Here is a 16,514-nt window from a genome sequence, read left to right on the forward strand (position 1 = left end):
GAACCCTTAGGTCTAGAATGGGACACATCCCCCGTCTTCTTTTGCACAAGGAAGAATACAATCCCTTCATTTCATCCCCTGGTGGAACAGGCTCAACAGCATGGGCCTTCAGAAGGGCGGAGAGTTCCTCTGCAAGCACCTGCTCATGCTGAGAACTGAAGTAATGAGCTTATGGTGGCCAATTTTGAGGTTTCTGACGCCAAGTTAGGGCATATCCGAGACAGACTATTTGGAGAACCCACCAGTCAGAGGTTACAAGAGGCTACCTTTCTTGGAAAAGCCTTAGCCTCCCCCTGACCGGCAAGCCATCCAGCACAGACATTTTTATTGTGGCTATGCTCTGCTGGAGCAAGTCAAAAATTCAGCCACTGCTATGACTGGAGAGCAGAAGGGCTTAGGCATACGCTCTTGACAAGAACGAGTGCACTAGGGCTGAGCCTGAGAAGGTTGGCTAGAGAAGGTGGCGTACCTACACCTCTGAGAGTAGTAGGCACCCCTTCTTGTCTTGCCAAAATACCTCCTAGATGAGGAGGCAGATGCAGAAGGTGCTCGGCAGGAGAGAGAAGAGATGGTATCGGTGTGTTTCTTGATTTGATCAGTGACCTCTTCAACCTTCTCTTGTAAAAGGTTATCCCCCAGCATGGGGCATCCACCACGAGAGTCTGAGCATTGCTATACTTTGGGCAGAGATCCTGGATGCCATATCAAGAGTGTTGTAGGCGCTCCTGGCCAAGAACTTACGACACGCCTTCTTCTGCTTGGCTAACTGGCAAAGTGACTCAGCCTGCTCCGGTGGGAGAGTCAGCCAAGTACAGCATCTTGTGCACTGATTCCTGCAAGTAGACACTCGTGAAGAGCTGGGTATGACTGTATATTTGACACGAGCATAGAGACCTGAAAAATCTTCCTCCCAAAAGAATCTGAGTTTCTAGCTTCTCTGCCCGGGGGCACCGAAGCATAGTCTCTAGAATTCTTGGCCCTTTTAAGGGTGGATTCCACCACCATGGAATGATGAGGCAACTGGGGCTTATCAAATCCAAGTGTGCTGTGGATCCAGTATATGGTATCAATCTCCTTGGGCACTACCAGGACAGACAGAGGGGACTCCCAGTTCCACACCAGCAAGCTGCAAGATCTTATGCAGCGGTACAGTTACAACCTCTTTAGGAGGAGATTCGCAGTCCAGGACATCGAGCATCTTGGCCCAGGGCTTGTCCTCCACCTCTAAAGGAAATGGAATGGCAGCCACAATTTCCTTAATAAAATAGGGGAAAGGAAAGGCTCTCAGGTGGCGGGCCAAGCAGTGCCACAACAGGAGACAAGGTAGGTGCAAGCTCCCACGATGCACTCCGTTGCATGAAGTCAGCCACCAGCTCAGGCAGCAAGGCCCGGATGCAGTCATCGAGTGCAGACACTGGGAAAAACTGGGGCATCAGCTCACAGACAATCTGCAGAACTGCTGGGGTTGAGACGGGAGCCTGGTCCTAGACAGACGCACCGGCACCTCGTATGGAGGGAGAGCAGTCCTCCAGGGGCCAATTCTTCTTGGGTGCCAAATCCTTCAATGCCCCGGAGCTCCCGGCACCATGTATTGAGGGGGACTGATACCGATACTTCTTGGCCTTCACCCGGAGCCAGTCATCGAGGCTCCTAGGTGACGAGGATGACGTTGAATCCTCACGTCGCCTTGGGGTCAGGTCTCATGCAGGCCGGTCCTAGGGGCCCTGCACAGCAGTCAGCATTCAGGCAGGTGGAAACCCACTTGATGCAACTCTGTTCCCAGTGTCCACAGGTCTAGCAGCCATACGTACCGATGCTTCCGATACCGGTGCAACACCAGACAACGCCGATGCCGATGTTAATGCCGATGCCAAGGGATCGGATCAGGCTCCAAAAATCCTTTCCCGTTGAGCCTCTCTGGTCAAGAGGGTCCTTTTCTTCATATGAAGACACAGAACACAGTCAGAAGGGCAATAGTCGGGCCCTAGATACTGGAGGCAGCAAAAATGGGTGTCCTTACCAGAGATGGTCCGATTGCACCGGGTACAGCACTTAAATCTACTGAGAACTTTCGTGGACACGGAAGGGAAAACTTCCATAGCCAAATCAAACAACCTGATAGTGCCAAAAAATGGTAAGGCACCAGAAAAAAACCAGAGAGAATGTGACCGGTCATGGTCTAAAAACGGCTCTGCGACATGGAAAAAATAAAGGAAACTTACAGAGCAACGAAACAAAACTAAAACAATAAGGGAAGGAAAATACAAAGGAACCCAAAAACAGAATGCAAAAAACAGCACCAAAAATTGCTGAATGGCAGTCAAGAAACTCTTCAGATTGAGCTGTGAAGAGCGGGACAAAAAGTCGACCACCCTCCATCACAGTAGAAAAACAACTGCAGTAATTGCGCTCTCGCAGAAGGTGGGAATGCACTTGCACATGTACAGTGCAGCATGTCTTGCAGCTCTTAAAAGCTTGTTATAAGCTCTGCACCGGGCCACACAGAATCGCGTTACCCACTACTGAGAATACATAGGCCTACTTGTTCTCGGAGAAACGGTCTTTACACTCAAACATGGTATTTTTGTATTAATTAAATTTAAATTATAACACAATCACCATAATAACTGGGATAGTTAAAAAAACAAGAAAAACAAGAATAAGAAATTCCAATATATCCTTTGAAAACTAAATTAAACATTTGTCTACAATAATAAACAAATGATCCAAGATGGAAAGGAAAAAAGAAAGGAAATTACATTAATAAGTGAATTGTTCCCAAATCTCCCTCCCCAGCCCTTCCAAACAGTAAACATACAGTGGTGGAAATAAGTATTTGATCCCTTGCTGATTTTGTAAGTTTGCCCACTGACAAAGACATGAGCAGCCCATAATTGAAGGGTAGGTTATTGGTAACAGTGAGAGATAGCACATCACAAATTAAATCCGGAAAATCACATTGTGGAAAGTATATGAATTTATTTGCATTCTGCAGAGGGAAATAAGTATTTAATCCCTCTGGCAAACAAGACCTAATACTTGGTGGCAAAACCCTTGTTGGCAAGCACAGCGGTCAGACGTCTTCTGTAGTTGATGATGAGGTTTGCACACATGTCAGGAGGAATTTTGGTCCACTCCTCTTTGCAGATCATCTCTAAATCATTAAGAGTTCTGGGCTGTCGCTTGGCAACTCGCAGCTTCAGCTCCCTCCATAAGTTTTCAATGGGATTAAGGTCTGGTGACTGGCTAGGCCACTCCATGACCCTAATGTGCTTCTTCCTGAGCCACTCCTTTGTTGCCTTGGCTGTATGTTTTGGGTCATTGTCGTGCTGGAAGACCCAGCCACGACCCATTTTTAAGGCCCTGGCGGAGGGAAGGAGGTTGTCACTCAGAATTGTACGGTACATGGCCCCATCCATTCTCCCATTGATGCGGTGAAGTAGTCCTGTGCCCTTAGCAGAGAAACACCCCCAAAACATAACATTTCCACCTCCATGCTTGACAGTGGGGACGGTGTTCTTTGGGTCATAGGCAGCATTTCTCTTCCTCCAAACACGGCGAGTTGAGTTCATGCCAAAGAGCTCAATTTTTGTCTCATCTGACCACAGCACCTTCTCCCAATCACTCTCGGCATCATCCAGGTGTTCACTGGCAAACTTCAGACGGGCCGTCATGTGCCTTCCGAAGCAGGGGGACCTTGCGGGCACTGCAGGATTGCAATCCGTTATGTCATAATGTGTTACCAATGGTTTTCGTGGTGACAGTGGTCCCAGCTGCCTTGAGATCATTGACAAGTTCCCCCCTTGTAGTTGTAGGCTGATTTCTAACCTTCCTCATGATCAAGGATACCTCACGAGGTGAGATTTTGCGTGGAGCCCCAGATCTTTGTCGATTGACAGTCATTTTGTACTTCTTCCATTTTCTTACTATGGCACCAACAGTTGTCTCCTTCTCGCCCAGCGTCTTACTGATGGTTTTGTAGCCCATTCCAGCCTTGTGCAGGTGTATGATCTTGTCCCTGACATCCTTAGACAGCTCCTTGCTCTTGGCCATTTTGTAGAGGTTAGAGTCTGACTGATTCACTGAGTCTGTGGACAGGTGTCTTTCATACAGGTGACCATTGCCGACAGCTGTCTGTCATGCAGGTAACGAGTTGATTTGGAGCATCTACCTGGTCTGTAGGGGCCAGATCTCTTACTGGTTGGTGGGGGATCAAATACTTATTTCCCTCTGCAGAATGCAAATAAATTCATATACTTTCCACAATGTGATTTTCCGGATTTAATTTGTGATGTGCTATCTCTCACTGTTACCAATAACCTACCCTTCAATTATGGGCTGCTCATGTCTTTGTCAGTGGGCAAACTTACAAAATCAGCAAGGGATCAAATACTTATTTCCACCACTGTATAGATCATACAATTACATGAATATCTTCTTTAGCTCCCAGGCCAATGACCCTAGAATGAAGAGCCAAAAATGCCTTACACCTCATCTGCACCTCTCTTGCCAAATCAGGAAAAACCCTTATTTTTGATCCCATAAACAGTGTTTCTAAATGTCGAAAGGAAAGCTTCAAAACAGTGTTGCAGTCTGATTCGCGGGCAAAGGTGACAACCAGAGTAGTTCTTTGTGTAATAACATCCAATGATGATGCCAAAAATGTAGTTAGATTCATATCACCCTCTTCTGGGTTTTGATGTTCCGGGTTTCTTGACCACCCAATGCCCAAAATATATTGGGCCCTGGTAATAGGGGGCAATGAGCCCATAGGCATTTTTAGAACCTCAACCAAATACTTTTTAAACATATCTATAGCAGATATATTTTAAAGAATTGCAATAAATAGCAAGTGCTACATTTCAAAATAGCATACTTAAATGTATAAATGTATTTATAGGGCTACTTCATCATTCTTAGTCAAATGTTTACAGAAATATGAACCAATCCAAATAGTGTACATTCATCCCAGCAGTTATTAAATATTGCCATCTTTGTCCAAAATTTAGCTACCATCTACTCATGAAAGAAGTTTCATATATGTGGGTCCTTGCATTTGAATAAATATGTCCCATTAAGAGAAAATATTAATTATTTGCAATTCGAGAAACTAAATAAGACCAATTTTGAGAAAAGCTTTGGGCATCAATCCAAATTTTATGAATTTATTGTATTAGTTTTGGATGGCTTTGTTTATATTGTTTTTATTATATAAGGTCTATATTTAATATTTTTCCTTTTAATCTTCTATGATGAGTTGTGAAGAGCAGAATTATTAAGTCAATAGATCAAATCAGATCCCTGTGATAACACAATCAGTTGTATATTCACTTCTAACCTGGGTGTCACAAAATTGGAAGTTCAAGAGCAAAGACACAGACTGATATCTAAAACATAGAAACACTGCTGGACAGAAAGCAATTCCTTTGTTTACATCAATCACAGTGAAATCAGGGAAAACAGATGCAAAGCTCAGGGTCAGATAGCAGGAATTCTTCAGGACAAAACAAAACTTTAAAAAGCCTCAACAGGACAGAATGCCTGCCTAGTGGCTCTGGGGAAGAACTCAGTGACCATGTAGGCAAAGTCCCAAACCCTCAACAGCAGTTATACACAATTAAAAGTTACAGTATACTGCTCTGACATTCAAAGAGTTACATACATACAGAAGATCAGATCACAGCAGCATCATACCCCTCAGGGAGTACAATTAAGTTGCATTTCATATATTCAGCACTAGGATACACCATACATATGCATAGAACAGATTTACTAAAGTTCCTCAACGTTTCTACACTTACCACCTGCACCAAAATTGACGACATACTGAGAGAAGAGGGCATCAAGCTCATCATATTGTACCAGGGCATCTTCAAACTGCTGCAACATCTCAAAGACAAAGGCCAATTCCTCCTGCATAATAACAGCAAAAATGTATTCATCATGTAATGAGTAAAAAAGTATCCAAGACAAAGAGATAAACCAGGAAAGCAGGTCAGTGGGAGAAACCAGGGAAGCAAGAGGAAGGAAGGGGGAATCAAACAGAGAAGCAGTCAAACAGGGGCTAGGTAATGCAGAAAAAGAGGTGAAAGTGATGGAAGGAGGCTAGGATTAGGGAGCAAGGAAGTAGTAAGTGAGAAGGGGGATAGTCCATGGATGTAGACAAGATTAATCAAAGAATGATATGTGATCTGTAAGTATAAAAACAGAGTATGATAAAAGATGATGATTGTAGGCATATTTTGTTTGCCTGTTTTCCCTTCCCAAAGCATTAATACAGACCTTACTTAACCTCAACTTTTACTTTAACTGCCTCACAGCTAATGATCTGCTGCGCTTATCCTATACATTTTGAACCCTGTTGGTGTTTTTCACTAAGACAAGCAGCTGTCCTTAGGGGTGGATGCAGGAAAATATCAGCATGGAGGATTTATTTTTTCATACCAGCCCATGGGATATCTAATTACACCGAGATCCCACAATCCCCAAAATCCATTCATCCTACCCAGATTACCTCGAGAAGTCTTTTTCCATCTCATGACTGGATGAAATGTGCTGATATTAGTAGGCCTAAACACAGAAAGGTATGATAAGATAGTATGGTTTATCCACTGAAAACTATATAAACACTATATGGCTATACCATAGAAACACTGGGATCATGATACTGAGAAGAGAGAATAACGAGGTATTTCACCTTACAACTCACCATAAAAAGTATTCAAATACCAATGTTACCTCAGTAGCAGCTAAATAAACTACAAAAAACAAATTCAGAAAAGCTAGCACCCAACACCCAAAACTCAAGCAGCAACAACATTATAGGGGAACAACAGAACAAGTCAGAAAGTACATGCTAGCAGAACCCTTCACGTCAGTCACACAAAAAAAAAAAAAAGAGAGAGAGAGATAATCCCTCAACCTGTACATAATAGGAACCCACAAATTAGAAACTGAATTATACAGACAAAAACTGAAATGAAAATGTCAAGCATTTAGATTTCATGTGTAACCCTGAGTTTGTGTGTTGCCTAGGTAGTCGCACAATGCTTGCCAAGAGTGGCAGGAACCCAGTACATAAACAAGAGATGACTTAGATATTTTTATTTTTGCAGAATATTCCCTGATGCAACTATGATAGTGAAACATAGCAGTATGTTGGGCTAAAGAGCAGTTTATTTCAAGCTCCAATATACAAAAGCAGCAGTGGCGTACCAAAGGGGGGGCGGTCCGCCCCGGGTGCACGCCACTGGGGGGGGGGGGTCCTCGCGCCTGTTGGCTCTTCGTTTTCATGCTCCCTTTGCCCCAGAACAGGTTACTTCCTGTTCCAGGGCAGAGGGAGCATGAAAACAAAGAGCCGGCAGGCCGTGCACGGCACCTCCCTCCCAGCGGCGTGCACCCGGGGGGGGGGGGGGGGGGCGTTGTACCCGGGGGCGGGGTGCATCAGCGATCCGCCCCGGGTGTCAGACCCCCTAGGAACGCCACTGAAAAGCAGTGGACTACTGCATCACTATTCCAAAGTCTTATAGTGAGATTCAGCTAAGAATTATTCACCCGTTAAAGATATGTGCACATTTGTATACGTGATTTTCATGTTATGTTGAAAGAGGAAAAGCTTTTACATACATAGAAAAAAATGGACCGATGAAGATTGATGTGCAAGTATTTGCCTCATCAATTTTCTGATGGCCCACAAGGTAAAATTATGTATCATACTTGATAATTTTCTTTCCATTAATCATAGCTGATCAATCCATAGACTGGTGGGTTGTGTCCATCTACCAGCAGGTGGAGATAGAGAGCAATCCTTTTGCCTCCCTATATGTGGTCATGTGCTGCCGGAAACTCCTCAGTATGTCGATATCCAAGCTCCATCCGCAGGACTCAGCACTTAGAGAATTACACCTACAAAGGGACACTCTGCCCAGCTCACCACCGCCGAAACGGGGGAGGGGAATTAACCCAGCTCATCCCCACACAAGTGGGGGAGGGGAATCCGTCCAGCTCATCCCCGCGGAGCGGGGGAGGGACACCACCCCGCCGATGCGGGGGGATCTGGCTTATCCCGCAACCGCGGGAGGAGCTGACTGACCCTAACACCGCCGAAGCGGGAGGGAGCGCCGGCAGAATTTATGTCTCAATCCAGCCCCGTAAAACGGAGGGGAGAGGAATGTAGCAGCTCACTGTAACACAAACTCGTCTCAACTCCTGAAGAATCCAATTGAAAAAACTTGAACACGAAGTCCTCCTGAACAGGAACTGAAGACTAAACTTGAACCTGAAATGCAACCAGAATATAAACAGTACAGATATCTGGGAGGGGCTATGGATTGATCAGCTATGATTAATGGAAAGAAAATTATCAGGTATGATACATAATTTTACCTTCCATATCATCATGCTGATCAATCCATAGACTGGTGGGATGTACCGAAGCAGTACTCACCCAGGGCGGGACATTGAAATCCCTGACCGCAACACTGAAGCTCCAAACCGGGCCTCCGCCCGAGCAGCCACAGTCAAGCGGTAATGCCTGGAGAAGAAGGTATGGGCCGATGCCCAAGTTGCCGCCTTGCATATCTCTTCCAAGGAGACGGACCCGGCCTCTGCCATCGAGGCCGCCTGAGCTCTAGTGGAGTGAGCCTTCAGCTGAATAGGCAGCACCTTCCCCGCGGCCACATAAGCCGCTGCAATGGCTTCCTTGACCCATCTTGCCACTGTAGGCTTAGCAGCCTGCAGACCCTTACGAGGACCTGCAAACAGGACAAACAGATGATCCGATTTCCGGAAATCATTGGTCACTTCCAAGTATCTGATGATGACTTGTCTCACATCCAGAAATTTGAGAGCAGAGTATTCCTCTGGGTAGTCCTCCCTATGAAAGGAAGGGAGACAGAGCTGCTGATTCACATGGAAGCGAAAAACAATCTTGGGCAGGAAGGAAGGCACTGTGCGAATAGTCACTCCTGCCTCAGTGAACTGCAGAAAAGGCTCTCGACATGAGAGTGCCTGGAGCTCGGAAACTCTTCTGGCTGAAGTGACAGCCACCAAAAAGACTGCTTTCAACGTCAGGTCTTTCAGAGATGCCCTCGACAAGGGTTCAAAAGGCGGCTTCTGCAAGGCTCTTAGCACCAGGTTGAGATTCCACGCAGGCACCACTGAGTGCAGAGGAGGGCGCAGGTGATTAACTCCCTTGAGAAAGCGTACCACATCTGGCTGCGAAGCCAGGGAAGCACCCTTCAGGCGGCCCCTGAAGCAAGCCAGAGCCGCTACCTGGACTTTAAGGGAACTGAGCGACAGGCCTTTCTCCAGACCTTCTTGCAGGAACGCCAGCACTGAAGAAATTGGAGCAGTGAAGGGAGAAAGTGAGCCTGCTTCACACCACGCTGCAAAGGTACGCCAAACCCTGGCGTAAGCAGTAGAAGTAGAGCGCTTCCTCGCTCTCAGCATAGTGGCGATGACCTTGTCTGAGAAGCCCTTCTTCCGCAGACGCTGCCGCTCAATAGCCAGGCCGTAAGACCAAAGGGGGAGGGATCCTCCATCACCACGGGACCCTGATGCAACAAGCCCTGCTCCACTGGCAGCCGCAGAGGGTCATCCACTGAGAGCCTGATCAAGTCCGCATACCAGGGACGTCTGGGCCAGTCCGGACCCACCAGGATTATCCAGCCTGGATGCTTTGCCACCCGGTCTAGTACCCTGCCCAACATGGGCCAGGGCGGGAACACATAGAGAAGCTCCTGTGTCGGCCACTGTTGGAGAAGAGCATCTACTCCCAGAGATTGAGGGTCCCGTCCTCTGCTGAAAAAGCGCGGCACTTGGCAATTGGCCGATGACGCCATCAGATCTAGGCTCGGCTGGCCCCAGCGCTTCGTGATGTGCAAGAACGCCTGAGCCGATAACTGCCACTCTCCGGGATCCAAGGTACGGCGACTGAGAAAGTCCGCCTTGACATTCATGACTCCGGCAATGTGGGCCGCCGACAGCTGTTCCAGGTTCGCTTCCGCCCACTGGCATAGATTCATGGCTTCCTTGGCTAGAGGGGCGCTCTTGGTACCTCCCTGGCGGTTGACATAGGCCACAGCCGTGGCATTGTCCGACAGGACCCATACTGGCTTCAACGCCAGTACCGGGAGGAACTCCAAAAGCGCCAACCGAATGGCTCTGAGTTCCAGGAGGTTGATAAACCACTTTGCCTCTGCAGGAGACCAGAGCCCCTGCGCTGTCCTTCCCAAGCCCGTCAAAGAGGCGTCCGTCGTGACGACAATCCACTCCGGGGTCACAAGAGGCATCACTGCAGACAACTTGTCTGTCTTCAGCCACCAGCTCAGCGCCTTGCGCACTGCTGGGTCCAAGGGAAGGCGCACAGCATAATCCTCCGACACCGGAGTCCAGCGCTGCAGCAGAGAGTGTTGTAGTGGTCTCATATGAGCACTGGCCCAGGGCACTACTTCCATCGTGGCCGTCATAGAGCCCAACAGCTGCACATAGTCCCAAGCCCGAAGAGGAGAGGCTACTAGGAACTGGTCCACCTGAGCCTGAAGTTTGACAATCCGATTGTCCGGCAGGAACACTCTGCCCACTTGGGTGTCGAATCGAACTCCCAGATATTCCAGGGACTGAGTCGGGCGCAGCTGGCTTTTCTCCCAGTTGATGATCCACCCCAGGGAGCTCAAAAGAGCAATCACCCGGTCCACAGCTTTGCCGCACTCTGCATAAGAGGGGGCTCGGATCAACCAGTCGTCCAGATAAGGATGGACTTGTACTCCTTCCTTTCGCAGGAAGGCCGCGATGACCACCATTACTTTGGAGAAGGTCCGCGGAGCAGTAGCCAACCCGAACGGGAGGGCTCTGAACTGGAAGTGTCGGCCCAGGACTGCAAAACGCAGAAAGTGTTGATGAGGAGGCCAGATGGGAATATGCAAGTACGCTTCCTTGATGTCCAAGGATGCCAGGAACTCCCCTGCCTTCACTGCCGCTATAACAGAGCGGAGAGTCTCCATGCGAAAGTGCCGAACTTTCAAGGCCCGATTGACCCCTTTGAGGTCGAGGATAGGCCGTACAGAACCTCCTTTCTTTGGTACCACAAAGTAAATGGAATAACGTCCCTTGCCAAGCTGATTTTCTGGCACCGGAACGACCGCACCCAGGCGGATCAGATTGTCCAAGGTCTGCTGCACTGCCACAGCTTTGACCGGAGACTTGCAGGGAGAGAGTACAAACCCGTCTCTTAAGGGTCGGCAGAACTCTAGCTTGTAGCCGTCTCTGATGACTTCCAGCACCCAAGCGTCTGAAGTTACCCTGGTCCACTCGCCCAGAAACGAGGACAGGCGTCCTCCAATCTGCACTGGGCCATGGACCAGGACCCCGTCATTGGGTACGAGACCCTGGGGGAGGACCGGAGGGCGCACCTCCGGGACGGCGGTCTCTGCGAAAGGAATGCTGCTTGGGGGAGAAATTCCTCTTGAAGGAAGAGGGGGCAGAGGAGCCCGACTTGCCCGGGCGGTACCGACGGGCTTCCTGAAACCGTCCTCTGGAGTTACCGGGGCGAGCACTGGCCCGAGCCCTGACCTCTGGTAACCTCTTGCCCCTAGACGTGCCGAGATCGGTCACAATTTTGTCCAGCTCGACCCCAAAAAGCAGCTTGCCTTTAAAAGGCAACTTAGCCAGGCGGGACTTAGAGGCGTGGTCAGCAGACCAATGTTTCAGCCAAAGCCACCGCCGCGCAGAGACTGTCTGAGCCATACCTTTAGCCGAGGCTCTCAAGACATCATACAGTAAGTCTGCCAAATAAGCCAAGCCCGATTCCAGGGCCGGCCAATCAGCCCTCAAGGAAGGATCCGAGGGGGAAGCCCGCTGCACAATCGTCAGGCACGCCCTGGCCACTTAGGAGCCGCAAACTGAGGCCTGCAAACTTAAGGCAGCCGCCTCGAAGGACGACCTTAAGGCCGCCTCCAATCTTCTGTCTTGGGCGTCCTTTAGGGCCGTGCCACCTTCCACCGGCAACGCTGTTTTCTTAGTCACCGCAGTGATTAAATAATCCACGGTAGGCCAAAGAAAGGCTTCCCGTTCACTTTCAGGCAAAGGATAGAGGCGGGACATAGCCCTAGCCACTTTGAGGCTCGCTTCCGGGACATCCCATTGAGCCGAAATTAAGGTGTGCATGGCATCATGCACGTGGAAGGTTCTAGGCGGGCGCTTCGTCCCCAGCATAATGGCGGAGCCAACAGGGGCTGAGGGAGAGACGTCCTCTGGAGAGGAAATCTTCAAAATGCTCATGGCCTGCACTAACAGGTTGGGCAAATCCTCTGAGCGAAAGATCCGCGCTGCAGAGGGGTCATCCGCTCCATCCGAGCGGGAATCCGTCTCCTCCAAGGAATCCGCAAAGGACCGTTGGGAGAACTCAGATACGCTGCCCTCATCTACATCAGAGGAGACAAAGTCCTCTAAGGCCTGGGAATCCACCCGAGGGCGTTTACTTCCGGGGGCCTCAACCCCTTTATCGGACAAGGGAGAAGGGGCAGCGTTCTGCATAAGGAAGGCCTGATGCAGCAGCAAAATAAACTCGGGGAGAAACCCCCCAGACTGTGCACTTCAGCCGCCTGGGCCACAGCCCTAGACGCACCCTCAACCGGCGCTCGTAAGAGCGGGGGAGAAACATGCTGCGCATCCAAGATGGCGTCCGGCGCGACACTCCGCGAAGGAGCCGCGCGGGAAGAACGGCGCTTAACTTTAGCCGCTTTTTTGCTGTCGCTCAAATCAAGGGCGGCCATGGCATTAACGTCTCCCAGCTCAAGGGCGGCCCAAGAAGAAGCCGTCCGAGCAGCGTGGCCGGCCAAGATGGCGGAGGCGAGCAGCGGGGGATGGGCGTTTATGGCGGGAAAAACCGCCGCACCGGAGGAAGACCCGGGACACTGACCGGCCTCCGAACTGACACCCAACAAGGGCGAGTCAGACTTTAAGACCCCCGCATCCCCGCTAGAAGCGCACACGCGGTCCGGGGAGCGATTCTTCGCGCCCTCACCCTCCGACGCCATAGGCCACGTGGAGATCGATTGGGGAACCCCCTGCCCGCTATAAAAAGGTAAAAATTACCTGCTTCTCGCTCCGAGCTGTAACGACCTGGTGTCCCAGTGAGTAGCTGCAATAAACGTTTAAATAAACGTCGAAATAAACGCCCTTAAGGACGTTCAAAATTTTTTTTTTTTTTTTTAACGGAGCCAGCGGGAGGGGGGAGAAAAGGAGGGACCTGGCGCCACCAGGTTTGCACTTGCTCAAGAAGAGCCCTCAACCCCAGGTACTCAACAAAACCTAAAAATTAGGCTTGGAGACCTAGCCAGAGCTGCTGCTGTGTGTGACCACCACCTGCTGAGATAGAGAACATACTGAGGAGTTTCCGGCAGCACATGACCACATATAGGGAGGCAAAAGGATTGCTCTCTATCTCCACCTGCTGGTAGATGGACACAACCCACCAGTCTATGGATTGATCAGCATGATGATATGGAAAAATATTTGAATGCATTTAAAAATATAGTTAAGTAATGCTATTGTACTGTTGTTGTATTCTCTAGAGGATTACAATCTGTATCAAGACCACATTTTTGTTTTTAATTATTGTATCTTGGTGGCAATATGGCAAAGCATTCATGACAACTGGCCTCCAACACAAAGCGATAAAGGTAAAAAAACTGAATGGCTTATATAAGGAACATATACAAAAAACAGGGAACTGAAATACACACAAATATCAAAACATAAAATAAGCACTCTTCACTCTAACTCTTGTTACTTCATTCACCTGGTCCAAATATATGCAATAGCACTAACAAAGAAAGGATAAAAACCTCACAAAACTGAACAGAGCTTCTGATTGTTCTTAGCTCCAAATATGCTCTAAATTCTCAAAGGTAAAAAAAGCTTTCTATAAACTTCCCAAATATTTTTCTCTCACTCAATTCAAAAAACAACAATTTTACTTATTTATTAGGATTTATTTACTGCCTTTTTGAAGGAATTCACTCAAGGCGGTGTACAGTAAGAATAAATCAAACATGAGCATTAGACAATTACAGTAGAAATATTCAAATAAGAATACAAAGTATGGCATAGTATACTACTTACAATGTCAACACAATACGTAATAGAATATTTTAATTAACAGTGTAAGGTATACGCAAAGATGGAACGTATAGATAGGTAAGAGGAGTTAGAAAGTAAGGTTACTAATTTAAAGTTGCACATGAGATCAGAGAGATGGTTAACAATAGATAAGTAAGAGTGTAAGAAAATAAGGTGACCAATTTAAAGAAAGGTGCACATGAGGTCGGAGAGATGGTTAAATCTCAGCTAGGGTAGGAGTGGCTAAACATGTCCTGATGCAGTTAAAACTAGAGCACTTAACTTGCATGCTGTGTTTGTGCTCTCGATGTTTTTCTCTGTGTGCTATTCCTCAAACTCGGGTCCGCTTACTGGCAGTGGCCAGTATTTAGCGGAATCACCACAGCATCAGAGAACAGGGACCCACCAAAACCTTTAGACTCTTACATTGTTCAGCTTTATGAAGCTTTTTTTCCTTCCTTTATTATTGCTACTGCATGTACTTGGACCAGGTGAATGAAGTGACAACAGCTGGAGTGAAGAGTGTTTATTTTGTGTTATATAACAAACTTGACATTGTTAAAAAGGCACTACAAAGTAATGGAAAGTCTTAAGGTTTATCAAAAGATCTTAATATTTATAAACAGGATTGAAGCCTTAGAGATAGATAACATTTAATTCCTAATAGAATTTCTGGAGCATGGTAACCTGTAATCTATCATTCAAAACAACCATGATACAAGAGGACTGGAGGATGGACAATGTAATATCAATTTTTAAAAGGGGCTCCCAGTGTGATCCAAGGAACTACAGACTGCTGAGCAAAACAGCTGAAGCTACACCAAAAAAGTAACCCCCTCAGGGATCAGTCCATGGTCTTGTTCTTTTAACACTTTTGTGAGTAATATTTTGGGAGGGCAGTTGGGTAAAGTTTGCCTCATCAGAAATCTGTAACAGGTTAGATAACCCAGAAGGTATGGAAAAGATGAGACAGGATCTAGTGAACTTGAAGAATGAACTGTCTAGATTTCGACAACTAAGATTTAATTATTGAACTTCTTTATTAAGTTTTCAAAATTTACAAGATAATACTTATAAATCGGAAATACAGCAAAGTAATTAGAGAAGTAGCATCATTCATCCATATCCAAAAAGGAAAAATGTTAATCTCCACAACTATTTTGCTTTCTCTAAAAAATAGGCAAAGTAAACAAAAAAAGAAAAGATAAATCGCTTTCTTAGACAACAATTGTATAGGGAGAGGAGACATCTAGTTAAAGGAGAGACATGAAAGTAATACATTAAAGTAAATGGCCTGGCTTGTATACCCCCAGCTTTTTATACTATTTCTTAATACTCATCAATCACTATCTGGACAGTTTCTTACTATCTATAAACGTTTTAAGCTGACCTGGTTCAAAAAAGATGTACTTATTTCCCAGGTATTTAATACAACATTTGCATGGATAAGCCAATACAAAGGAAGCTCCCAATTCTTTAACCTCCTCTCTGTAGACAAGAAATGCTTTTCTACGATCTTGTGTGGATCTAACCACATCTGGAAAGATCCAGATTTTATGACCACAAAATTCTTTATTTGAGTTCTTAAAGTAAAGTCTTAATAAGGCATTCATATTCTGCTCAAAAACGAATGATACCAAAAGAGTCCTTCGCATTGATACTTCTGATATAGATTCCTCTAGTAATGCTGACAAATCTTGTAAATTCAGTTCAGGTGTCTGTATCTTTTCTGTTGGATTCGCCTTAGATTGTTTAGATTCAGGTAAATAATAAATGTTATTTATCGGCGGAATTGCAGATTGAGGATAAGCCAAAACTTCCATCAAATATTTTTTCAAGAAATCAATCGGGGCGATTCCAGGTGAAACAGGAAAATTTAAAATCCGTAGATTCAGACGTCTATTATAGTTTTCAAGAATTTCTAATTTTAAGGAAACCTTAATTTTATCTTTTATCAGAGTATCTGTTACTGCTTTCAGAGATGAGATTTCAGATTTTTGATTAGACAAGTCTATTTTAACATCCTCATGAGCTAACGTTAAAGCATCTATTTTATTTACCAGCAAAGTCATATCCTGAGAAGTTTTTGTAGCCAGAGTCGTCAGTTGTTGAATGGCTGACCAAATGGATTGTAGAGTTACCGCTTGTGGAACCGCTTGTTCCATGGTTGTAACGTCTGCTTCCTGGGGCAGAGTACCTCCGTCTGAGGGCCTTCGGTCCCCGACTTCCGGTTCCTTCGGGTCCTCAATACTCGACCGCTGGATTGCAGGACAAAGCGGTGGGTTAAAGTCCGGTGGGGATAGCGATGTCTCTACCCCTAATGGAGATGTCGCTCCTTCCACAAATCCAAATGCGGGGTCCCTCTCTCCGGTTCTCGCTGGGGTGCTGGAGAC

General features: G+C 46.8%; 1 protein-coding gene across 5 annotated transcripts in view; it reads right to left on the reverse strand.

The window, feature by feature from the left end:
- Positions 1-16,514, reverse strand: part of TRAPPC10 (trafficking protein particle complex 10) — a 485,548-nt gene that overhangs the window by 323,374 nt on the left and 145,660 nt on the right. For 4 of the 5 annotated variants that reach the window (XM_030203762.1, XM_030203763.1, XM_030203765.1 and 1 more), the window contains one exon: positions 5,802-5,913. In XM_030203762.1, the coding sequence (XP_030059622.1) occupies positions 5,802-5,913 (112 nt within the window). Of the gene's footprint in view, positions 1-5,801; positions 5,914-6,514; positions 6,538-16,514 lie in introns of those variants that run through there. The other variant, XM_030203766.1, reaches the window with a different exon arrangement.

This window comes from Microcaecilia unicolor, chromosome 5, assembly GCF_901765095.1.
Source record: "Microcaecilia unicolor chromosome 5, aMicUni1.1, whole genome shotgun sequence".
Lineage (NCBI taxonomy): Eukaryota > Metazoa > Chordata > Amphibia > Gymnophiona > Siphonopidae > Microcaecilia > Microcaecilia unicolor.